Raw genomic sequence first — 25,559 nt, 5'->3', positions numbered from 1 at the left:
TGTCTAAAAATGATGTTTAGTGAACTTATCTTTATAAACTAAGGAATGCAATTGCAAACCGTGGCTATAGAGTTCATGAACCAATTCATGTGAATCAAATCGTTTTTGCTTCAATTGTGTCTTGTGTAGTACATAAGATTTCCTTGCAATTGAACAACTCTCTAACTAGTTCATTTGAGTCATTTGAACTAGTTATGGTGAAGAAGAATATGGTTGATATGAAAGTTATCATATGGCTAACCATTTGGTTAACTATTGTTGAACCAACTAATGTACAAGTTTGGGTACGGTTACACAAGCCTACAAACGTGCATTTCATGTGTATATAACAAGATATGTTTTCGATCCAACGGTTGATAAATATTAGGTTGAATCTAATCATCTGACGGTGAATACTGAATGCTTTGTTACTAAGCTAACATTGATTACAAACCCTGATTTGAAAGACTATATAAGGGAGAACTCTAGCAACTGGGAAACCTAATCCCCACACATTCTATGTGATACTAGTTGTGCTAAGCTAGAGTCAGTTCTCCTTTAACCTTTGGTTTCTTCTTCTAAACCAAGTTAACGACTTAAAGACTTCATTGGGATTGTGAAGCCAGACCGATACTACTTTTCTTGTAGTTGTGTGATCTGATCTTGTTGTTTCTATCGTACGAGTACAATTGTAATAATTGGCTTGAGATTTCTAAACCAAGACGATTTACTGGTTTTTATGGAATTGAGGAGATGACCGTGTGGAGACTCCTTGAACCGAGTAAATGCTCAAACTCACACAGATGCACCGCAAGAAGGGAGAAGAGATCAATATGTAGGACTCCGGCCTAAACCAAGACAATGGCCGTTCCAGAGTCAATTCGGTCACAAGAGAGGATGGGATGATCTGTAGGATGGAAGCTGAGAAATGTGTGAGATCAATGGTGATCTAGATTGTAGGTGTGTTGTGTATTCTGCGTAAGAAGATTCTGAATGATTGAATTTACTCAGTTGAGAGTGATTGCTCAGACGATGAGTTCGTGTAGACGAAAGATTGTCTGTGTGAACTTGTCGAGAAATTCTTGTCTGTTTCAATCATGATTCAAAGGCCTTTTATATTGCTGAATTGAAAACACCATGATCCCATGAAGTGTGACAGTTGCTGGAGTTAAAGAGTGGGGAAGTAGAAAATCGTGTTGAAACCAGTTGCTCATCGTGCAGAGAATTGGTTAACTTTCCACCCACTACTTTGCTAACTCCTCCAACTGATTGCACGACTTGCTCACATTTTCATCGTGTGTATGAACACACGTGCCGTAGACCGCCAGACCAAAACCCTAGTTAATATCCCCCGATGTGACACGATTGATGTCTCGTGAATGTGGAGTCTACAAGGCATACGTGTATTTAGTTAGTCAGTTGCTGACTTTATGGGACGATGAGTCTTTGTATTGCTGAGTTGAACATAATTTGCAAATTGAGACAGAAAATATCATTGTCGAATAAATGTTGATAACCTGAGCAAATTGTGCTGCTGAACCGTTGAATATTGATAGTTGAACCAATATTCCTTAGTCTGAGCAAATATTGCTAGTCTGAGCAAATACTACTCATCTGAGCAAATGTTGCTCATCTGATGAATTATTGAATATTGATAGTTGAACCAACATTCTTCAACGTGAACAAATATTGTCCACTTGAGCGAATGTTGCTCACTTGATGAATTATTGAATATTGATAGTTGAACCAATATTTTTTGGTGTGAGCAGATGTTGGTCATTTGAACAAATGCTGCTCGTCTGAGCAAATGTTGATTTAAGATGCTGGCATCTGAGCCGAGCATAATTATTAAAATGTTGACCACCGGATAAACGTAAAATTGTTAATGTTGAATCTGCTCAGAATTATGTTTTCTGCAGAGCTCTGGATTCGAAACCCTAATTTTCACCAATTATTGAATTAATGATTTATTGAAAACCGTTCATGATATGAAGGAGGGACCGGATACATGGGATGATGAATCGACCGTGTAGCTCCCAGATGCTCAAGTGAGCAAAATACCAAAGTCTCCTGAAGACCAGTTGGTGAAAAGATGATTAAATGCTGGTTTAATCATTTATTAAAATAGTGCTCATGTGAGCGCCACGTAGTAAAACCTGATTATGGAGAGATGAGGGACCAACCAAGGGGGCATGAGACAGGCCGTTGGTGATCATAGGACCAGCTGATGGTCGTTTGAGCAAACTCCAAGTTGTTTGGGAAGCTCTTTGCAAGCCTCAAGGCCAGCCTTGGTCGGTCAAGGAGACATGCCCGTGTCACCATAATGTCCGTGTCTCAGTCCTGAGAATTTCGATATTTTCCGATGCGCGTTTGAGCAACATTTTGAGAAAATATGAAGGATTCAGGGTTTTGTTGAAACTGGGGAATCTTCATGAGATGATGAAAAATAATTAATAAAATAGGAGATTGCAAGGTGTGGGACCGACCACGTCTAGAGCATGACCGACCAGCTATCAAGCTCGGTCCCGCAGCACCTTACCCCAATTTTATGTATTTTCCCTGATGTGAGGGAAATATCATGAAACTGAGGAATTTCATGAAGTTAAGGAATTTCCATGAGATTATGGAAATAATAATAATAATAAAATAGGGAGTCATGAAGTGTGGGACCGGCCATGTCCAAGGCATGGCCGGCCGGCCAAAGAGCCCGTCTCGAGACACTTTTCCAAATTTTATAATAGTTTTCATGATTTTAGGGAAATATCATAAAATCAAGAGGTTTGTTGAAACCAAGGAATTTGTTGAAATCAGGGAGTTTCCATGAGATGAGGGAAACATAAAAAATAATAATAATAAAATAAGGGGCGTGTGGGACCGGCTAGTGCATGACCGGCCGGCTAGGGCCCGGTCCCACGAGTTTCCCTAATTTTACATGATTTTCATGACTTGAGGGAAATTTCATGAATTCAAGGAATTTTCATAGGATGAGGGAAATAATAATAAAATAATAAGGAGTCATGAGGTGTGGGACCGGCCATGGCTAGGGCATGGCCGGCCGGCTAGTGAGCCCGGTCCCACGACATCTTTCCTAATTTATTATTATTTCTTTGATACGAGGAAACACCATGAGACTGGGGAGTTTCCTTGAGACGAAGGAGATTTGCTCAAATGAAGGGATTTTCATGAGATTAGGGAAAATAATAAAATATGATAAAATATAAAATTGGGCGTGGGACTGGCCACCACACGACCGGCCGGCCGGTGGGCCCGGTCCCCCAACGCCTCGATTAATATTTTATTATTTATTATTTTCTTCCTATTTTGCATAGGTTCATCGTTCCTTCGTGTTTTGGAATACTCATTTGTGCATTATTGTTGAGTACACTTGCACCATTTTGGTCGGGGCTTACTCGAGAGCTGCTCATATGCCCGTATGTTGAACATTTATCACTAACCCGTGGAATTCTGCTGGGAAGAACCACGAATTGAAGTGACGAAATGTTACAAAGAATCGTAGAATATTGCTGAATATTCAGTTAACGATTAGAGATAATTAATTGATGGTTCTATACTAGCAGGCATGTTGTCTAGGAGCCTTAATTATTCAAGATTGAGCATATGAGCTTGTTGAAGCGTCATATTTATTATGTATAGTATAGTCAGGGAAAACACGTTGCATCCTGAAAACGTTATCGCTCTATACTAGTAGGCAAGCTATCTAGGAGTCGTCCAATCATAATGATTCTATACACATGTCTTTTATATAGTCAGGGAAAACATTGTTACAACCTGAAGACGTTATCGCTCTATACTAGCAGGCAAGCTGTCTAGGAGTCGTCCAATCATTCGATTCTCTATAAAAGTGATTACTGAAATTGTTCATGGGATATGCCGTTGTCTCAGTTGAGAGACTGCACATCTGCATATGCTCTGAGAGACAGTATTTTCAGTCAGAGGTTCTTGCGGCATGAACTTTCATGCTTCAATGAGAGACATGAGCCTCAATACTCATCTGATTGCTAGATCAGGAGTATGTACAATGTGCTATTACGATTTTAGCCTTTGTCGAAAATCCATCATCTACAATAATACTAGGATGTTCTTCGGGAATATAAGTCCGGATTATCAATTGGTTCATGTTCACCTTGATTTATCAAAAGACGAAACAAAACTCATAGGTATATTCGTGTGAGATGGATCTATTTATTATCATAGACTTTTCTGTGTGATACATATTTGTTTATTAAAGTCTTCGACTTTGGGTCGTACCAACTCTTAGTTGTGGGTGAGATCAGCTAAGGGAATCAAGTACGTAGCATCCTGCTAGGATCAGAGGTGTAGGAGCATAACTGTACCTTGGATCAGTGTGAGATTGTTTGGGTTTAACTACAGTCCAGACCGAAGTTAGTTTGGAGTAGGCTAGTGTCTGTAGCGGCTTAATACAGTATGTGTTAAATCTGGACTAGGTCCCGGGGTTTTTCTGCATTTGCGGTTTCCTCGTTAACAAAATTCTGGTGTCTGTGTTATTTCTTTTCCGCGTTATATTTTGTTATATAATTGAAATATCACAGGTTGTGCATTGTGCAATCAATTAGAATATCCGACCTTTTGGTTGTTGATTTAAATTGATTGACACTTGGATATTGGTCTTTGGTACCATCCAAGTTATCTCTCTTTGATAAAGACTCGCATATTTCTATTTGCTTGAGTATGGATCAAATCGAGAGATAGAAATATAAACTCTTTGATGTACTTTTCTATTGATTGAGTCTAACTGTCTAGTTGATTCTCTAGAAAGTATATTGGAGTTTGTCCATACAGATTGCTAAGCGAAATATTGGGTGTGGTTGTTAGACCCCCGCTTTTTCACAAAAGATATAAAAGAGAGGCGCGGAAACAGAGAAAATGACCTCTTAATCACCAGTTTGTGCTTGCAGATTGTTCGCAGAAATTCCCGAGAGAAGAAGCTCCATAGAACCAGTCCTTGACCCTGTTTTCTGAAGTTGCAGAGCATCTTGCAGTGGTTTTCTCTAGCTTTGAAACCTTATTTACCTTGAACTTATTATTGTGCTTAAACCAAGAATATGAGTAGCTAATTCCATCATTGATTGGGGAGTATTTCAAAACTCCGAACATGTGTTATTAATCAATTCTTGAAAGTTATTCTTCCGATAAAAATCTTTTGTTGATTGTCTTTTACCGTTTATATGACCATGAGAAGTATGCTTGGTATCTAAGTGCGCAATTAGGTAACTCGTTTGCAACTCTAATGCTAGTATCAAGAATTTTAATCTGTAATTGTCAGAGTAATCTTTACAAAAGTAGCGGTGCACTATTTTTCGCAAAGGGATTTTGTATGCAATGGTGTGTAAAAAATAACCCTAGGTTAATGTGCCGAACTTACGAGCATGTGACTAGGAACAACTTGATTCACAAATATTAATGCAATCGTTTGAATTACACCTAGAGAGCTTATTTTAGGTGGTTCACTTGATTAGAATTCGCTAGAGAACTTATTCTATGCGGCGATATAAGGAATCTAAAGATTAGTTGAACTTATAACTTGTCTAAAAGTTGTTAGCAACCGAAATTATGTGGAAGTAGAACTTGTATGATTAATAATATCTTGTTTGGTAGTGGCGAATGAATCTCTAGTCAATTCTATCTCATAATTTGAATTACAATCTTTGCAATCTTAGAACTTGTGTCTTTCAAAAAAAAACAATTTGTTGCAAATAATAGCTTAAAACTCACACTCCCTGTGGATACGAACTCAACGTGCCTCACTACTTCTTTACATAATTGTGTAGCATAAGAGAATTATTATTGATAGGTTGACAACCTCATCACATAACCTACTCAAGTATGCAAACGATATGGATACCTATGTGGTCGGACTAAGTTTGGGTTCGCCACTATGTGAACGGGTATGCATACCTTCCAAACTTAGTTGAATTTCCCGGAACTGAACGTACGCCAGTACGCATATGGGTATGCATACTAAGTTCCCGGACTTTCACTAAACCAACCAGTACGCATACGGGTATGCATACTATGGTTCCCGGACTTGGAATAACTTGCAACAATTAGCATACAAGTACGCATATTGTGTTATGTCTTATCATGGTTATTTGTTCTAAACTCTCAATTCAATCATTGAAACATTCTCGGAAGACGAGAACAGCTGTCTCACACAAACTATTAGCTTCAAAGCAATTTTCAAGTCATCGAATGATCAATACGAAAGATTCTGAATCTACATTAAATGAACGTCTCACACAAATCATGTAAGATGTTACAAGGCAATTTTCACATGATCATCTTTTGACTTTCGTCAAGAATATAAGATGAACTTGGTTAAAACGAAAGCTTACCAACACATATTTCGAGAAATATGTAAGCGAGTTAAACTCAGCTCCAAATTCAAATGTGTATAATCGAAGTTTGTATAGCTATAACAATGTATAAAAACAAGATGTTTTCGTATTGTTATACAGTGGCATAGTATTATCACAACATCAAAGTCCAATTGCATCACAACTTTGACAACAATACTATGGTGATATGTATCACTCCCCCTTAGTCAATACTTCATCTCACAATGAAAAGCACTCCCCCTTGCATAATGATCCGTAAACCATATGTATTTGAAGTGTGAACTACACATTAATTCTCCCCCTTTTTGTCAATATAAATTGGCAAAGGTACGAAAACTAGTGGGATCATAATGAAATTCTCATAGAGATACTTCATGAATAAAAGAAAACATATCAACTTTGTTTCGATGATTTCACATAGTCAAAACTTAGTGTATTCATCAAGGAGTTTAGAAAGATACAAGATAACTCCTACAATATTCCACAGTCGCACTCCCCACAAGGATTTGGAAATTAAGCACAAGTTCAATTAAGAACTCTCCCCCATAAAATGTCATTCCCGAAAGAACAACAAGAGAAACCTTACTTTTACAAGAAAAGAAGGCTTTCTTTGGACATTAACTAATTACATGAAACATGAATTTTTATCCAGAAAACTCAATTAAATTAACCACAAGATAACCCAAAATTAATTTAAACGGAAATGCTCAACATAAGAGAACTTACGGAGCCGCACAGTACTTTCACAAATAAGTGGATCAGGGAAAGATCAATATTGCGGAATATTCAAAGGTTCATTCTATTTTCCATCAATATTGGCATAAATTCATATAACAGACTTAATCTTTGCAATCAAAAGTTCATCATATCTTCCGTTAATATTTGCATAATGACATAATAGGCTTAACTTTTGACATATATGGGACAATCATAGTTCACGAACGCAAACACACATATCCGATAATAATTTTTGCAATATATTAAACCAATAAAGATTAATACTGCAAAATCATCTTCCAAATAAACTTTAAAATTTAAATAAATAAATCTAAAAACATTGCAAGATGAAAATTGTTGGCAATAGCTATGTGTACTCACAATAATTGCTATTCCAAACCCTAGTTATCCTTCTTAAAATACAAGAATAAATTCTCATAAGAACCTAAATAAATAAATTTAAACAAAATCATTTCACTTACTTTCAAGACTCTTCTCATATTCCCTATAATCATCAAGTTCATCTTCGATTATATCAATCCTGGATTCAAGATTATCCATCTTATTTTCAAGTCTTTTGATGGAGGATTCTAGTTCACTCTTCAATGCATGCACTTGCTCCAAGATAAGATTCATAGTTAATGAAAGTTTATCAAAAAGAGAAACAGTAGGATTTCCATCAGAGGATGAATCACGTTTATCTTGACACATCTCATTATTAGAAGAACCAAAATGAACTTTCTTAGAGGGAAAGAGAACAATCCATACATCATCTTCTTTACTGGAAATACTTGAAGAGGACATGATCGAGAAGGTAAATGAAATGATTCTTAAATAAAGGAAATCTTCTATATAAAAATAAGAAGAGATGGGATAAATTCCCAAAAATACCTTTGACAAAAACCCGAACAGAAACTTAAAATAGATAGGAAAAACCTCTAAGTGTTCAGAAACGGTTCTTAGCTCAATAACCAAAACTAGAGAAATTTAGGGAGATACATGATCAAGTTAGCAGAAAACTTTTCACACCCCTCATGAAGATTATTGTTCTTGTCCAAGGGAAAATAGACAAGAACAATCTTAAAAATTACAATGAGTAATTTCTCCCACCTAAAGAAGGATCGGGAGGTTTCACAAGAGAGAAGGATGATTCCGTTAAACCTTGTTTCAGATTCCTCTTTGTGGAGTGAGAATCCAAAGAGGATATTTTTCTTCCCTTTATTTTACTGAACAAACTGTTCATCCATTTTTGCATACTATGAATGGTTCTGAAAATCTCTTTAGAAAATGACATAGATTTCTTATGAGATTTCTTTTTCTTCTTCTGAAAACGTGATTTAGAAGAAGTTTTTTTAAGAACCTTTGTGCAACCCGTTTCTGAGTAATCCTGATTTTTATTCAAGGTATACTCACGATTGTTGTGAAGTTAACCATGTCTTTCTCATTATGAGAGAGATTAAAACATGACAAGATCACATGAGTAATATGCTGATTTGGTTTGCTAGAACTTATCGAAGTGCATCGATCTTTCTCTTTAACATCACAATTGCGAGAAGTCGCATTTTCTTGTCTTAATGTTTTTAGTTGACATTCCAGATTTTCAATCCTTTTAATCTAAACTTCCTTTTCCAGTTGAAATTTATTCTTAATCAAGTACATATGTTTGGTCAAGAGATCGAATTTTTCTTCTGGAGAATTTCGATTGTTTATTGTGGAATAATTAGAGTTGTCGGAAGAACAAGAGTTATTATCAGCAAAATAAGTGAGAGAAATTTCACATGCTTCCTCCTCTGGACAGTAATCAAGAGTTTCCATACATGCTTTGGTTATCTTTCTCACTTCCTTATCAAGAATACCAGAAATGTGATGATCACATTTGTAGCACATGGAACAAGTTCCATTATCATAGTTTTTGTGAACTTTCTTATCCATTTTATTGATTGATGGAGGTTTTTTACGAAACTTCTTTTTCTTCTCTTAAGAGTTTTCTTTAACTGTTATACACACAGTGAAAGAGCATAATTAACGCAATTCTCGTCCTTCAGATCAATCAATTTTGGATACAGAATCCTTACATCAGAAGTAGCAATGAAATTGCCACTTATTCGAAGTTTTTCTCCTTTACCAAGTTCAAGATAAAAAAATCTTTAGCTTTCCTGCCAGACAGTTTCTGGATAGAGTATCAAGGTTATTTCCTTCAATAATGACATGTTTCTTAGAATCGTATTTGGCTTCCGACGATTTGAGAATTTTCATCACAATGTCCTTTTCAGGAATAGTCTTACCCAACGCAAAAGATGCATTAACAATTTCAGACACTTAAAGATTAAACTCATCAAATGAATCTCATCAGCCATATGAAGGCTTTCCCAATCAGAACATAGGTTTTGAAGCCTAGATTCTTTCTCAGAGGAATTTCCTTCGAATACGGTTCTAAGATATTCCAGGATTGTTTAGACTTGGTGCACGTAGTCACATGGTGCTAAAGATCTAGGGTAATGACATGTATGATAGCATTTAACCCGTCAGAATTTTGCTTCGCAGTAAGAATCTCGTCAGGTTCATATCTACCAATATCCTTTTGAACAATTACATCGCCTTCTGATACAACTGGAGGATCATAGCCATTAACAACACGTACCCATGTTTGAAAATCACGAGCTTGAAGAAAAGCTCGCATAACAATTTTTCGCCATGAGTAATTCGAGCCAACGAAGACTGGTGGTGCGTTTATAGAGATAACACTTCTGTCCATAGAGTCAGATCGCTACAAACACAGACTTATAAAGTCTTCAACGTGTTTGGCTGCTCTGTTACCAATTTAAAAAGCGGGGGTCTAACAACCACACCCAACATTTCATTTAGCAATCTGTATGGACTAACTCCAATAAACTTTCAAGAGAATCAATTAGACAGTCAGACTCAATCTAAGAAAAATATGTCCAAGAGTTATATCTTAATTTCTCAATTCAATCTGCAATCAAACAAATAGGAATTTGCGAGCCCGATTGAATACAAGAAATAACTTGGACGGTATCAAAAACCAATATCCAAGTGTTGATCAATTTAATCAACAACCAAAGGTTGGATTGACAATTTATTGAACTTACGCACAACCTGTGATATTTCAATTATATAAACAAAAATAATGCGGAAAAGAAATAACACAGACACCAGAAGTTTTGTTAACGAGGAAACTGCAAATGCAGAAAAACCCCGGGACCTAGTCCAGATTTGAGCACCATACTGTATTAAGTCGCTACAGACACTAGCCTACTCCAAGTTAACTTTGGACTGGAATGTAGTTGAGACCTAACCAATCTCACACTGATCAAGGTACAGTCGCGTTCCTTACGCCTCTGAATCCCAACAGGACTCTGCACACTTGATTCCATTAGCTGATCTCACCCACAACCAAGAGTTGCTACGATCCAAAGTCGAAGACTTGGTAAACTAATCTGTCTCACACAGAAAAGTATATTGAATAGATAAATCTGTCTCCCACATAAATACCTAAGAGTTTTGTTCCGTCTTTTGATAAATCAAGGTGAACAGGAACAAATTGATACACCGGGCTTATATTCCCGAAGAACAACCTAGTAATATCAATCACCCCACAATAATCTTAATCGTATGGTAACGAAACAAGATATTGTGGAATCACAAACGATGATACGAAGATATTTGTAACTACTTTTTATCTTGCCTATCGGAGATTAAATCTCGAGTAAATCTTAGAGAAGATAGTACTCAATAGGATAGGAAACAACAAGATCAGAACACACAACTACTGGGAAATAGGTTGGCTTGGCTTCAAAATCCCAATGAAGTCTTCAAGTCGTTAACCTACAGAGTTTTGGAAAAAACCTAAGGTTAAAGGAGAATCGACTCTAGTCACAACTAGTATCATACATGAGGTGCGGGGATTAGGTTTCCCAGTTTCTAGAGTTTTCCCTCAAATCAGGGTTTGCAATCAATGTTATCTTGGTAACAAAGCATTCAATATTCACCGTTAGATGAAAACCTGATTAGACTCAAGCTAATATATTTCAACCGTTAGATCGAACTTAGCTTGTTACATACAAGTGAAAATTGACTTCATTTAGATATGGGTAAGCGTACCTAAATGTGTACACCTTGTTGGCTCAACAATAGTTAACCGAAGTTATCCATATGAACACTTTCATATCAACCTTATTCATCTTAACCATAATTAGTTCAAATGACTCAAATGAAACTAGTTCTAGAGTTATTCAATTGTTTATATTCTCATAGAAGTATACAAGACACAATTGAAGCAAAATCGAGTTTGATTCACTCGAATTAATTCATGAACATTATAGCCACGGTTTGCAAAAGATTGCATTACTTAACCTACTCAAGTATGCAAACGGGTACGCATACTAAGTTTGGGTTCGAACGGGTACGCATAGCTTCCAAACTCAGTTGAATTTCCCAGAACTGAACTTACGCCGGTACGCATACGGGCATGCATACTAAGTTTCCGGACTTTCACTAAACCATTCCCGAACTTGGAATAACTTGCAAAAGTTATCATACAAGTACACATACTGTGCTATATCTAATCATGGTTATTTGTTCTAAACTCCCAATTCAATCATTGAAACATTCTCGGAATACGAGAATAGCCGTCTCACACAAACTATTAGCTTCAAAGCATTTTTCAAGTGATCGAATGATCAATACGAAACATTCCGAGTCCACATCAAATGACTGTCTCACACAAATCATGTAAGATGTTACAAGGCGATATTCACATGATCATCTTTTGACTTTCGTCAAGAATATAATATGAACTTGGTTAAGCGAAAGCTTACCGACACATATTTCGAGAAATATGTAAGCGAGTTAAACTCAGCTCGAAATATCAAATGTGTATAATAGAAGCCTATACAGCTATATGACTTTTGTCTCAAATAGGAGATAAAGTAGATAAACTTTTGAGTGATAGATGAGTTCAAGTCTCCACATACCTTTTGTTGATGAAGTTCCACAATCTCCCCTTAGTAGTTCTTCGTCTTCAATCGATGAACGCCGTGAAGTCTAATACTCAACTACACTTTCTATCCTAATCCGAGACTTAGCTATAAGTAGACTAGAAATTAAGACTTATAGTTTTGGCAACTAAACTTGACAACAAGATTGAGATAGCAACACTTGCGAGTTCGATCAAGCAGTGCTCTAATACAAAGAATATAAACTAAATAAATGAAAACCTTGGGTTTAAAGGATATCCTATAAAAATGGAGGAATGTGCACCTCTGGTTAACAAGGGTGCACATTGATGAACTCGAAGAAAATCGTCTCGGTTTTAATTCTATTATATGAAAATGATAATAGCATCCCAATTTTAACAAACCTTCAAAAAAATCCCAACTTGACATAAATTCGGGATTATTGAAGATAAGAGTTCAAAAGTCCGAGTCATCAAAAAAATAAGACTCATCAGAGTAATCAAATCAGTCAAATCGTCTTCCAGTAGTAGCCAAATCAGTCAACTTGTGTTTTATGAATGACATTTTTTAACAGAAAACAAACATAGCAAAAATCCTAGTCATATCATTTGACAACTTCCAAAAAGGTGCAAGGAAACATAGATAGGATGATCCCACCACCAATAAATGATATGATTGGGATCAAGCAATTAAATAAATTAAAATAGTTTTTGAAAATTGAATAATGTTAAATCTATCAATAACCGATGAATAATGAACTATCAATAGATGATATTACTTTATATTGTAAATTTATTTGAAAATATGAACATGTATTGAGTTTATTTTAATAGATCTACGAAAATCTACAACTTAAATAATAGTTTGAGTCACTAATCACCCTCAAACTACTAGTTGGATAAACCAATAATGTTAATGGTGGTGGCCTTGCCTCTTTCACTTTAAAGTTTAACTATTTGCTTCATCATAAGTCTAAAAATATTACTGATGGATACGTATCAGTCTTATTTATTGAAAACATAACATGAAAAATTGGTTTACATGACTTTAGTATCAGGTGACTTGATCATCATCTATGACCAAACTGTTGAAAGAATGATATATTAATTAGTTATTTTTTACAGCTTATTATATGAAGTTACAGAGTATAGTTTTTTATATTTTCGAGATTTCAACACTTTTGATAATTGTATATCTCAATCTAGTTTGAATTCATTTTTGAAAATACGTTGGAAAGCAGTTTCAATAACATGCTTAAAATATAGTTTGAACTCGAAATAAGTTTCGTATTTAAACATGAATTCACAACTGATTCCATTCTCTTCGGCACCAGAACCGTTTATAGATTCAGTTTTAAATTGCACTTATATTTTTCTGTTAGGATAACCATGATCAAGTGTGGTGTGAGAGGAGTGTAAACAAATATAAGATAACTCTTAATGACTAGTTTTTGAGCTAGAAAATAACACGGTTATTGTTAATGTTTTCACCACACTTGCTGAAAATACAATCACCTACTAAACTATTAAAAACCAACACCATCAATAAGTTTTCTAACAATAAAATCAAAGAAAAATAAATCTTGTATAAGCAAAAGAGTTTTCCCATTACATTAAATGAATGATCATAATCTGATGCAATGCCCCTGGATGTGTTGCAAATGTCCACAAATAGGTTGTTCTGACATCAAAATGATCATTAAATCACAAACAAATAAATAAAGGTTTTTGCAATGTTAATATCTTAACTGGTGTGAAGAAACGCAACGGATAACCAATATTGTGGAAGCTAAAAAAAGTGAAAACGAAACAAAATTGTGCAGAAACTTCAAAGTTAAAGCAAAATTGAAGAAGCTAAAGGCCTCCACCGTGGAGGAAATCATTATAAATAATATTATTCAGATAAATATATTGATTGCACAACCCTAATTGTAACACATGTATGCTAATGCACAATTCTAAAGCACTTGAAGCAAATGAAAAAACATTTTGGGAAATGTTGTAAGTATGATATGATGTAGTGGGTTGATTAAATATGAAATGTTAGTGTAGCATTATAAAGAAATGTTATCACAACAATAAGTCGAATGAACATATGTAAAATAAAATTTTAATTATGGATGATTCAAGTCTTAATCACAAAGCCACACTTTTAAAATTAATAGCCAGTTTCATAAATATAGACGTCGAGGTCCAGCAACTCAAATTATGGAATCGTGATATAAAATGGATGGCCATAATCGAACGTCCGAAAAATGTAAATAACAAAAGTTAAGAATTTCCGTCCGAAATAATGTAAAACCCAACTTATAAAAACTTAGGCTAAGGTACAACCAGTGTAGTCAATATCGGCCGTATCGGCCGATATATCGGGGATATTTCGGATATCGGCCCAGAACGATACGATAAGAAGGATATCGGGGATACGATATTCGCCCGATAATATCGGCCGTATCGGTCGAATATCGGCCGTTTCGGTCAAATATCGGCCGTATCGGTCGATACGAAATTTTCCTACATTTCCTGATATGAGACGGTATTGGTCGTTTTCTATAAAGTTTAAGGGTAATTTTTGCGAAGAAAGTCTTCCAGGTGGTAGTAGAGGTGCATGTAGCTCTCGAAGCAAGTCTACTAAAGTTACTCTTTTGTTTTTTTGATAAAATTGATGTTATATATTATATCTTATCCGAAAATGTGTGGAGAAATGTTTAATATAAAATTATAGTCTCTAAATCTAGAACCGATATTTCAACGATAATATCCCCGATTTAAAATCGTACCAGTGTATCGGTCCCGGCCGAGATGAACCGATATCCGATATTAACTACATTGGGTACAACATGCTACACATTTGTAACATGCACTAACTTAAGCGAATGAATGGACGGACTCTAGGATTAAGAGTGGAATTCCAAGGATTATATGCAAGATAAACTTCGAGAAAGTGTTTGATCGTGTATCATGAGACGAAGCTCTTCAAAAATGGGGTTTCTCGTAAGATGGAGAAAATGGATCCAAGGTTGTGTTCACAACACTCCTTTCTCGACCCTTATAAATGACTATGTTCACTTGAAGTTCACCACAAGTAAAGGTCTTCGTCAAGGAGACCCACTATTTCTTTTCTTATTCTTGATTATCTCAGAAGTTTTAGGTTAAATGTTAATAAGGCAGTGGACTTAGGATGGATAAGAGGCTTTCTGTTGGGTATTGTTGATGGTTTAAGGGTGGGTCACCTTCAATTCACGGATGATACTTGTTTGTACCCAAAATTACTTCTAGGCACTAAACACGATGATTTGATGGTGATGATATGAAATTAGGGCTAAAACCATGAAGAAAACAAAGAAGACAAAGATTTAACGTGGTTCGGCAAATGTTGCTTACATTCACGGTGGAATCCCGTATGGGAGATATTGGATCGATATGAGGTTTACAATAATAGTGATTAGCTAACCTAGAATTACATGTCCTCTTAGGGTTTAGGATACATGTATTTATATTGTTATGTATACCCTAATTATGATACAAACTTGATATGCAAGCAACTTGGGAAATAAGTCTTCTGGAAACTTCTGGAATCTTCCTTCGCGGGCTTGATTTGCAGGACTTATGTGTATTTTATACACAGTACAAACAATACTATTGTTTTTATATATGAGTCTAGAGATCAAGTTGATGCTCTCCGTTATCTATTACTCCTCTTTGAGCTCACTTCAGGACATTGAATCAATTTCGCAAAGACAAGCATGTTTGGTATTGCAGGGCCCTCCGATATCCCAGATTTGTCGGAAATTTTGGCATGTAAAAGTGCTTCAATGCCCATAAATTACCTAGATGTCCGTCTAGGCGACGCAACAGATTCAAACTTGAAGCGGGATGCAATCATTGAAAAGTGCAAAACAAGATTGAGCTCTCGGAAGAGGTTAAGTTTTACTAAGGCGGGTAAACTTTCTTCGGCGAAAAGCGCTCTCTTGAGTATACTCATCTATATGTTTTTTTATTTTGCAGCTCCATCGAAAGTTAATGAAGTAATTGTGAAAGTATTACAAGATTTATTGTGGGACGAAAACGAAGTGATGAAGAGCCATCACCTAGTTGATTGGAAGAAAGTTCGTACTCCTCTAAAACAAGGGGGGTTGGATGTTAAATATCTCAAAAGTATGAACAAGGATCTCATCTCCAAATGGTGGTGGAGATTCAATACAGAAAAAGAACCCCTTCGGAGAAGACCAATGGTGTCTAAATATGGATCGTGTACCTTTGATAGGGAAACACGTAACTCTAAAGGGACTAGGGGCTGTGGTCTGTAGAAAGGAATTTACAAGCAACTTAACTCCTTCAAACAACAATGCAAAATTCAATTGGGAGAGGGAAGCTCTCTGTTGTTTTGGGAGGATCATTGGGTGGCTACTGCTTCTCTTGCCACCTCTTTTCCTAGTGTGCATGCTATCGCATCGACGAACAAATAGACGATTTAAAGATGCGTTCAAGCTATTCAGTAAGGAGGAGCATAAAACCTAGGCATGGACAAAAGACTCACCGAACACCAAATTATAGAGGTTTGCTCCATCATCTCCATCATACAAAATTTCAACTTGGGATCAGGTATGGACTCTCTTAAATGGAACATCAATCCTTCTGATCTCTTCATGGTGAAATCGTGTTATGCCAATATAAAAAACAAACACATCACGCATAATCTTCATCTAAGTGTGTGGTCTATGTCTTGGACTCACAGGATACATTTCTTTCTTTGGTTAGTGTTTCAAAAGAGACTTACCACCATGGATACTTTCCATAGGATAGGCAAATTAATTGTTAATGTTGTATGCTATGCTGCAAAGCGGGAGAGTCAGATTCTCACTTGTTGCTCCACTGCTCTTTCTCGGATGAAATTTGGGATCATTTTAAATTGGTAGGAGGCATAATTGGTCCAGCTCCTAACTGCACCGCCACAATTATTAAATGGTGGAGAGTGAGGTTCCAACATCCTTTTGCGAATATCTTATGGTGTAGTACAGATATCACATTATCTTTGAAGATGGTGTAATAGATTTTGAATATGTCCTTGATCAAGTAAAGATCCAAGTTTTTTTGTGGCGAAGAAACACCGAAGTTCTGAAAGATACCAATTTAGACTTTGTAATGGCTAATGGGGTAGTCTCTTCTTGTAATTTAATTTGTTGAGTGTGTGGGGTTTTGGGTTTCAGAGATACTCTGCCTCGGATGCTTTCATAAGCTCTTTGGAGCAACTTTCGCTTACCTCTAATCAGCCTTTTCAATCAATTTTTACCTATACCGATAAAAGAAAAGAAAAATTTAAGCGAAGACAGTATAACATACTTTAATTGTCTTTAATCAAGTAAAGATCCAAGCTTTTTTGTGGCGAAGAAACACCAAAGTTCTGAAAGATACCAATTTAGACTTTGTAATGGCTAATCGAAATAATCTTTTTTTTTGTAATTTAATTTGTTGAGTGTGTGGGATTTTGGGTTTTCAGAGATACTCTATCTCTGATGCTTTCGTAAGCTCTTTGGAGCAATTTTCGCTTACCTCTAGTCAGCCTCTTCAATCAATTTTTACAAAAAAAAAAAAGGAAAAAAAAAAAACTTAAGCCAAACCATGCCACTTAAGCGAAAATATGTGCTTGCTCTTAAGATTCTGTCATTCTTCCGCCATGAAGATGGCATTTATGTCAATTACACATGAAATGTGGGTGTTGTCCAACTACTGCTCCAGCAGTACAACTAATAAAAGATCAGATAACGATTGAGTCGTTACTTGTAAAACAGACAATAAGATCCCCCTCTTTCTCTCTCGGAGCTCAAGCCATGGCTACTGCCCTCACAGACCTCCTCCCGTCTCTCACATTCCGCCATAGCTTTCCCGCCAAAAACCTCCACCAAAACTCCCCCACATTTCTCGTCTTCCCGAAACTTTCTTCTAACCTTCATTCATCTCGTTTGACAAAACACAACAAACATGAGTTTCGATTCAAATGTTCAATCGCCAAAGACTCAACAATTTCTCCATCAGCAGTCAACAAAGACGGAGAATCAAATTCTTATTCAGTCGATTGTGTAATTGTTGGTGCTGGAATTAGTGGTTTATGTATAGCACAAGCTTTATCAACTAAACATGGTGAAATTGCTTCAAAAGTTATTGTAACAGAAGCTCAGAATCGTGTTGGTGGAAACATTTCAACGAGGGAACGAGATGGGTATCTTTGGGAAGAAGGTCCTAATAGTTTTCAACCTTCTGATACTATGCTCTCCGTAGCGGTACGATTTTTCAAATATAGGGTTTCATAATTTGGGAATTTTTCTTGTTCTCTATAATTTTCACCATTTACTATATTATCCTCGCATATTTAATAACATTTCTGAAGAAATCTAGAAATTCCAATTATGGTTAATTTCGCTGAGGTGAATTTTGGATATTGATTGTAGGTAGATAATGGATTGAAGGATGAGTTGGTGTTGGCTGATCCTACTGCGCCACGTTTTGTATTATGGGATGGAAAACTGAGGCCTGTTCCATCGAAACCAGCTGACTTGCCAGTATTTGATTTGATGAGTATTAAAGGGAAGCTTAGAGCTGGACTTGGTGCTATTGGCATTCGACCTCCACCGCCAGTTTGTTCCTTCTTGCAGCTTTATATAGTTTTACTTTGACGTATTATTCATGAATTGTGCATATGTATGATGAATTGTGGACAAGCGAATTGGTTTTCTCATATCATAATTGTTTGACGAAGGTGACAGGATCGTGAGGAGTCGGTGGAAGAGTTTGTGCGCCGTAATCTTGGTGATGAGGTTTTTGAACGTTTGATTGAGCCATTTTGTTCAGGTGCCAACTCATCATAGTGGCAATTCAAAATATAGTTTTTGTTATTAGTTATATTGCAAAAGTAAAAGTAGTCACATGCTTCTGACTCCAGACCGATGGCAGTAAGAAAGAACAACGTCATCTCAATCTTTCACGGATATACAGTCCTGTGTGTTTCGTAAAGATAGTATGCAAAAGATCTTATGCTTAGAATCATGGACATTAACTTAGACCAATATAGAATAGTTTTGTTGGTGCCCAACGAAGAAGCGGTTTTAAAGTATAGAACATCCGCTATCAAATTTCTTTTGGATAGGAGGGTCGCTTAGTGTTCTTTCTCATTTCCTTAGAAAATGGTCAACACAGGTGTTTATGCTGGTGATCCTGCAAAGTTGAGCATGAGAGCGGCATTTGAAAAGGTTTGGAGGCTAGAGCAGAATGGCGGCAGCATCATCGGTGGTGCTTTCAAAGCGTTTCAACAGAAGGATAAAACTCCCAAACCACCACGAGACCCGTAATAAATTGATGCTTTGAGACTTATGACGTCTTCAATGTATGTTTAAGTTTCTTGATTGAATTGAATTAAATGCAGGCGCTTGCCCAAACCAAAGGGACAGACAGTTGGGTCTTTTAAGAAGGGGCTGGCTATGCTTCCTGCTGCAATTTCTAAAAGGTAGAATATGATAAATAAAAGAAGTGGGTCTTTACTGCCTTTGTTTTTTGGTTCGCCAGAATTCTTTAAAACTTGACAAGCTTAACATAATTGCTTCTTGTGCAGTTTGGGTAACATGGTCAAACTATCTTGGAAACTTTCAAGCATACAGAAATCAAGTGGTGGAGGATATAATTTGACATATGAAACACCAGAAGGATTGATTTCTGTCCAGGCTAAAAGCGTTATCATGACTGTTCCATCTCATGTTGCAAGTGACTTGTTACATCCTCTCTCTGTATGTCCCCTTCTTCAGCGCTTTATGATTTTTGATTAAGCCTGCTTGGATACGTTTTTCTGGCTAATTTCAGTGACTTCACTTCTTATATTTAGTGCATCATTTTTTTAAATATATTATGCATTCTTTCTTGTTAAGTGTGAATAGTGAGTACTAGGCATTGGACTCCTCTCATACTGCTGTCCTGCTAATTTAATGCCTTGTTGTTAACAAGCTGAATATAATTTTTGTTTACTCTTGTGGACGTGCTTAGCTTTCCTTCAATACTCCACTGCCTTATTTGACTAACTGATACGAGACAGTCATCTACATTAGCTGATCTTTTGAGTGTCGTGTTGAACTATGCACCATTGACCGTACGTCTATGATAACCAGTTGTTGTTTTTTCTGTAAGGTGGAAACACCAAAGGACTTAGGGTTGAATTCCATCAGGTTTGTGCTATTTTATGTCTGGAACTGTGTACAAGCCTCTTGTTTGGGGGTCACTTGAAGCGTTACAAAACGATAACTAGTTGGTCAGCTTGAACTACTACCTCATACGTTCACTAATTTATTTTGGAAAATATGCAGTGAAGCTGCATGAGAACAAAAACCTATTTTTTTTTAAGGAAAGCGAAGTATGTGCGATCGAAAGCCATCTAAATATTTGCTCCATGGCTATTGAAACACAACCATGCACATTGCTGACATCCATAACTCGCATGTCTTTTTTTCTTCCTATAAATTGATATTAAATGTCCGTGCTTATTTCCTGCAGAGTGCTGTTGCGGATTCCCTGTCCAAGTTTTATTACCCGCCAGTTGCAGCAGTTTCAATCTCATACCCATTTGAAGCTATCAAGAAGGAACGCCTGATAGATGGTGAACTAAAAGGGTTTGGCCAGTTGCATCCGCGCACTCAAGGAGTGGAGACTTTAGGTACGTACTTCCTCTAGAATTCTTTGTCTAATGTGCAAACCTTACATCGTTTAGCCTTTCTCGATAAGGCAAGAACTGTACTCAAACTGTATTCCTCGTCAAACAGGAACTATATACAGTTCATCCCTTTTTCCTAACCGAGCTCCACCCGGAAGAGTTCTGCTTTTGAACTTCATAGGAGGTGCTACCAATACTGGAATTGTTAACAAGGTACCTGACATGTTCTGTTTTTCGGCATCTATTTCAAGGTTTTGTACAAAACTACTACATGGAAAATCAGAACAATGCTTGTTTTTTGAGACATTCTGACTTCCTTTCATGGGCCTCAAGTGCTTCACTTGTTTCGTGTACTAATGGATTACATGCATTACTGGATGCTTGTAGACGGAGGGAGAAATTGTTGAGGCAGTTGATCGAGACCTAAGAAAGATGCTAATAACTTCGAACTCCAAGGATCCACTTGTTTTAGGTGTTAGAGTTTGGCCGCAAGCCATACCCCAGTTCTTGGTTGGTCATCTGGATACTCTTGCGGATGCAAAACGTGGTCTTCAAGATGGTGGATTACATGGCCTGTTTCTAGGTGGCAACTATGTTTCCGGTGTAGCCTTGGGCCGTTGTGTTGAGGGTGCTTTTGAGAATGCTGCTGAGGTAGCTAAGTTCTTATCAGAGTATTCTTTCAAATAAAAACAACAAATTTTGGCCAAAGAGAGAGAGAGTGGTCAATTAAAGCTCTTATCTTGGTTTGTTCTCTTAGCTATGAACTAGAGCTATGGCCCAGTGTATTTAGGATGATTGGTTACACAACTTAGATTCTTAGCAATAGCTACTTCAATTTTTTGATCTGTTCATTGGAATATGTGGAAATGCGAAACTGAGACAGTGCCAAGGCCCTTGGTATTTTTAGATGTAAATCCCATTCATCAGTTTTCTAATAAAATCTTCCATTTTTCTCTTAAACATAATTGCAAGTGGTGTATGTAAATTTGGAGAATCATAATGTGCTAAATCTTTTTTTAGCCAAGGCCTAGTACAGGCCTTGCCGGCCATTTTGACTTACAAGCTGCCAGTTCAACCCTGATTATCCCTTGGGCCATCACATCTTCTGTCCGACCAGGAACAAGTCTGTTGCGACAAAGAATGTTTTGTGATATTCTTTTTAATCATGGAGTTTTTACTCAATCAACGGGGTTTAAACTCCATAAATAATGCCAGAAAGTCTAATTACTACTATAAGTCAAAGGCTTATACAACGTGAAAAACGCACACTAAAAATCAAAACTTAACTTTGTCAATACAATCTTAATCAACCAACAATCTCAAGCAATGAATGAAAAATCCCACAAAGTAGGCCCTGAAACGGGATCATGCCTCTCCCTAGAACTCTCCAGAGTCCAGCCAGAGTGGAGACTTTTTTACACGTCGAAGTCAAAGCAAAGACCTAAAAGGCTAGCTAAAACCCTACCTTTGACTGCTTGAGTGTTAACGAAGGGAAACCAAAGAACCACAGATTGGGGATTATAATGAAAAGGAACAGTAAATTCACCAAATCCCACAGCTTGGGTTACAAGAAAGTACCAATGTGTAGAGAAGAGAGAGAGATATATTGAATTCTTTATTTCTAGAAGACTCCTCCTTTATTGGTTTTACAACTTTCTCTTTGTGTTAAACCACGGATTGTGGGCAATGGGGGGCAATCTAATGAGATGTTGGAAGACTGGTCCATTCAGGTAAAGACAGTGAGGCTCGATGAGGCTCCTCGACCGAGGTCAGGTCCCTCTCCCTATCTTCAACTCTTGCAACATATTAACAACAAAACTTAAACACTCTCCTTTAGGTTTGTCTTTGTTTAGTGTTCGAGGCTATTAGCGTAGGGAATAGAAGAAAGAGAGATCTATCTATATGCTTGAGTTATACACAAAGTGCAATGCACCAAGAAAAAAAAGGTCATTGAACCAAGAGAAAGATGCCCAAGGGAAGCAACATTGGGGGAACAATAACAACCTTTTCTTATTCATCTTGTTTGTTTGTTACCACCCTAATTTTCTCCCTCGCCATGGGCTTTTCTTTAGGACCAAGCTAACTATTTTGTTCCCTGTCTAAATATCATAGCAGAAAAAAAGAGTGGGGAAATTATTACACAAATCCGTAAGTAATGATAGAGAAACAGGAAAACACTAGCCACTGTTTCATTAGTGTTTGTTTTTTCTTCTTATCAAACATGCATTTTCATCATCAGTCAAAAAAAAAATGCAGTACACAAATAACACAGCTCTTGCTTTAACTTTTCTATCCATTGTCCATGGCTGAGTTGATTGCATGTCTCCTAGACTTGCCTTCATGTCTTTTCTTTCGAGAATATTAAACTCAAAAAAAACCTTAAAACACAAACATATCTTCTTTCTCACCCATCAACTCATGAAATCCTACCCAAAAGAGCCTTCTAATGCTTTTACTTTGTCTATTTTTTTTCCCAATTTTCAAATCCTTTGCCTCTTGTCTCCTCCCCTTTCCCTAAACATTAATAAACAACAATATCTTACATTTAGACAACCAAACCCCCTCCCCCATACTTTTCTTGCCCTATGATAGTACAATTTCACTAACCCTGAATTGTCTCAATCATTATATAAATTTTTCTAAACCACCATACTTTATGTCTCTCATATTAGTATTAGAGACATCCCCTATTGTTCATTTTTTTTTAGATAAACAAATGAACTTGTATTCCAGAATTTAGATAAACCTTATTAATTGTCAATTAACAATTGATTAGACTCCTTTCTTCGATGTTAATTAAATGTGCGGTACGGTAGGAACCAATACATTGAACATTAGATAACGATGAGCGAATACCGATGGTCATTGGCCATTTACTTGTGCCCATCACTTACATTCTTGCCCATTGTTGAAAACACGATTAGTAATGTACTAATATTAATTTATTGTTCAGACGTTAATTAAACAAATGTTAATCTAGTAATTTACATGGGTCAAGAACAATCAACTGTGAAGACAAACTCAACAATCTTAGGTGTAGTAAACAGTATAATTGTCATTATAGATGATTATAAGACATACACTGTGATATATTCTAATATTAAGGTTGGCACGTCCATGGAATCAATGATTTCGAGCCACACGGAACGTGGGCATCCCTTGTCTCCTTATCATATTCCACGTGGGTTCGCCGAGCGAGCATCAGCTCATTCGCTCTCGAACTCATTAATTAAACTGACTCGGCTCGCGTAATTAAGAAGCTTAATCATATTTGAATGTGGACGGCTCTTTTGAATAAGAATAATTATAAGGCTGGTTTAGTGATAAATCAAATCGAGAGTGGTGAAGAAAACCCAAAACAGCAAAAAAGGAAAAGAAAGAAAGAGTAGAAGAAAAAGAGAGAATGGGATTTGTCTGCCTTTGTATGGAGGTGATAGAGAGACATTAGACTTTGATTTAATTAAACAATTTTTTTTGCTTTTTTGTTTAATTGTCTCAAATCTTCTACTCATTTTTTTTATACGTACACAACCACTGAGGCCCCTACCAAACATGCTTGTTTTAGTTCTTTCCCTCTTTTTTGTCTATTGAGTTGGGGCAGTAGCATCTGTCTGTCTCTTTGGGACTTGATCAAACTTCTTTCGTTCGTGTGATCTTATTCATTTCTCAGAACCAAACAAGGTCCAAAAGAATATATAAGCTAGATGTTTAGTATGGGTTCTTAATCCGTCACACATCACCCAAATTAATGGCGCATATAATGTGACCAACTGACCATAGTAGTTGGTGATCAATTATATGATTTTGTTAGGTCAATTTGTGGTCCAATATTCGATCTATAGATACACTTATGGATGAACATATCAGTGTGGGCTAAAGATATTTTTGCCCTACATGCATATATTTACAGAGATATCATCTTTTTCTTTTGTCTAGCCTGAATTCGAATATGAATTGTTATGGACTAGATTTCTGCCTCCAACTTTGCTATAAAATCTTTATCCATTTCTATGCATAAGTCAGTGGATCTTTGTCTAAATCTAATTAGGTTGCATTATTAATCAAAACATAAAACTCATTTAGTGAGCTTAGTTAAGCTGGTTAATACTAGTAGATTGCAATATATGACATGCACTGCAGGACCACCAATATAGTGCTTCTTAGATTGTTGAGGACTTTCTGGTTGCCATCCATAGTTTTCTTAAATCAGTTACTGCACATGTTACATCAAAAGGTAATTAAACTGCAATGCGCATATAAATCACTATGATCGCTTTCAACAAGTGTTACACAAATCATTTTGCAAGTGAAATAGATGCCGCAGTTTTACAAGAGCCATCTTCTGCTGCTGTTGTGGACAATGTGTTTATTTATCATTCGTACCAGACAAAATTTTCCGATGGTCACGAATAAATTTGTCTCTAAACCTTCCACCAATAACATATAGAATTGATTAAGCCAAACGTGTGCCGGTTGTTTGTTTAGATGTGATGTGATTGCTTGTCATCATGAAATTGAACCAGCATATGAACTCGAGTAGTAAACATAACAAGTCTTGCTATTAATTTATTGAAAGGATTAAAGGTCTAAAACTAAGAGTTTTCTTCTAATTAATTAAGAGGATTAAAGGGTCAAAACAAAATTAATTAAGCCAAGCCGATGTGTTTTAGATTGAGGACACGTCTGTTTAATGTTACGTGTGAATGTCGGCCACACTGACGACAGTCTAAACCAGCAAGTCTTTCGAAGATCGACTAGCTCTGACTGACTCTTTAACTACCCTCCCTCCCTCCCTCCCACTCTCTATTTAAGCCAAAGT

At 36.6% G+C, this 25,559-nt stretch overlaps 1 protein-coding gene across 1 annotated transcript; it reads left to right on the top strand.

The window, feature by feature from the left end:
- Nucleotides 1-17,837: 17,837 nt before the first annotated feature.
- LOC113347067 (protoporphyrinogen oxidase 1, chloroplastic-like) lies at nt 17,838-21,705 on the top strand. Its single transcript, XM_026590651.1, has 9 exons — nt 17,838-18,329; nt 18,498-18,683; nt 18,813-18,897; nt 19,243-19,390; nt 19,469-19,549; nt 19,655-19,826; nt 20,584-20,743; nt 20,850-20,953; nt 21,128-21,705. Exons 1-9 carry the CDS (start codon nt 17,880-17,882, stop codon nt 21,425-21,427), a joined length of 1,686 nt encoding a protein of 561 aa, XP_026446436.1. The 5' UTR covers nt 17,838-17,879; the 3' UTR covers nt 21,428-21,705.
- The last annotated feature ends 3,854 nt before the right edge of the window (nt 21,706-25,559 follow it).

This window comes from Papaver somniferum, chromosome 2 (genome assembly GCF_003573695.1).
Source record: "Papaver somniferum cultivar HN1 chromosome 2, ASM357369v1, whole genome shotgun sequence".
Lineage (NCBI taxonomy): Eukaryota > Viridiplantae > Streptophyta > Magnoliopsida > Ranunculales > Papaveraceae > Papaver > Papaver somniferum.
The sequence above is the reverse complement of the archived record's forward strand: the minus strand, read 5'-3'. Positions and strand labels throughout refer to the sequence as shown.

Bases quoted from the DNA above. Each gene is read 5' to 3' on its own strand.
- LOC113347067 (XM_026590651.1), top strand. From the start codon at position 17,880: ATGGCTACTGCCCTCACAGACCTCCTCCCGTCTCTCACATTCCGCCAT. The intron at 18,898-19,242 runs GTGCCAACTCAT...TGGTCAACACAG, and splicing joins GATTGAGCCATTTTGTTCAG to GTGTTTATGCTGGTGATCCT. The intron at 19,550-19,654 runs GTAGAATATGAT...CTTCTTGTGCAG, and splicing joins CCTGCTGCAATTTCTAAAAG to TTTGGGTAACATGGTCAAAC.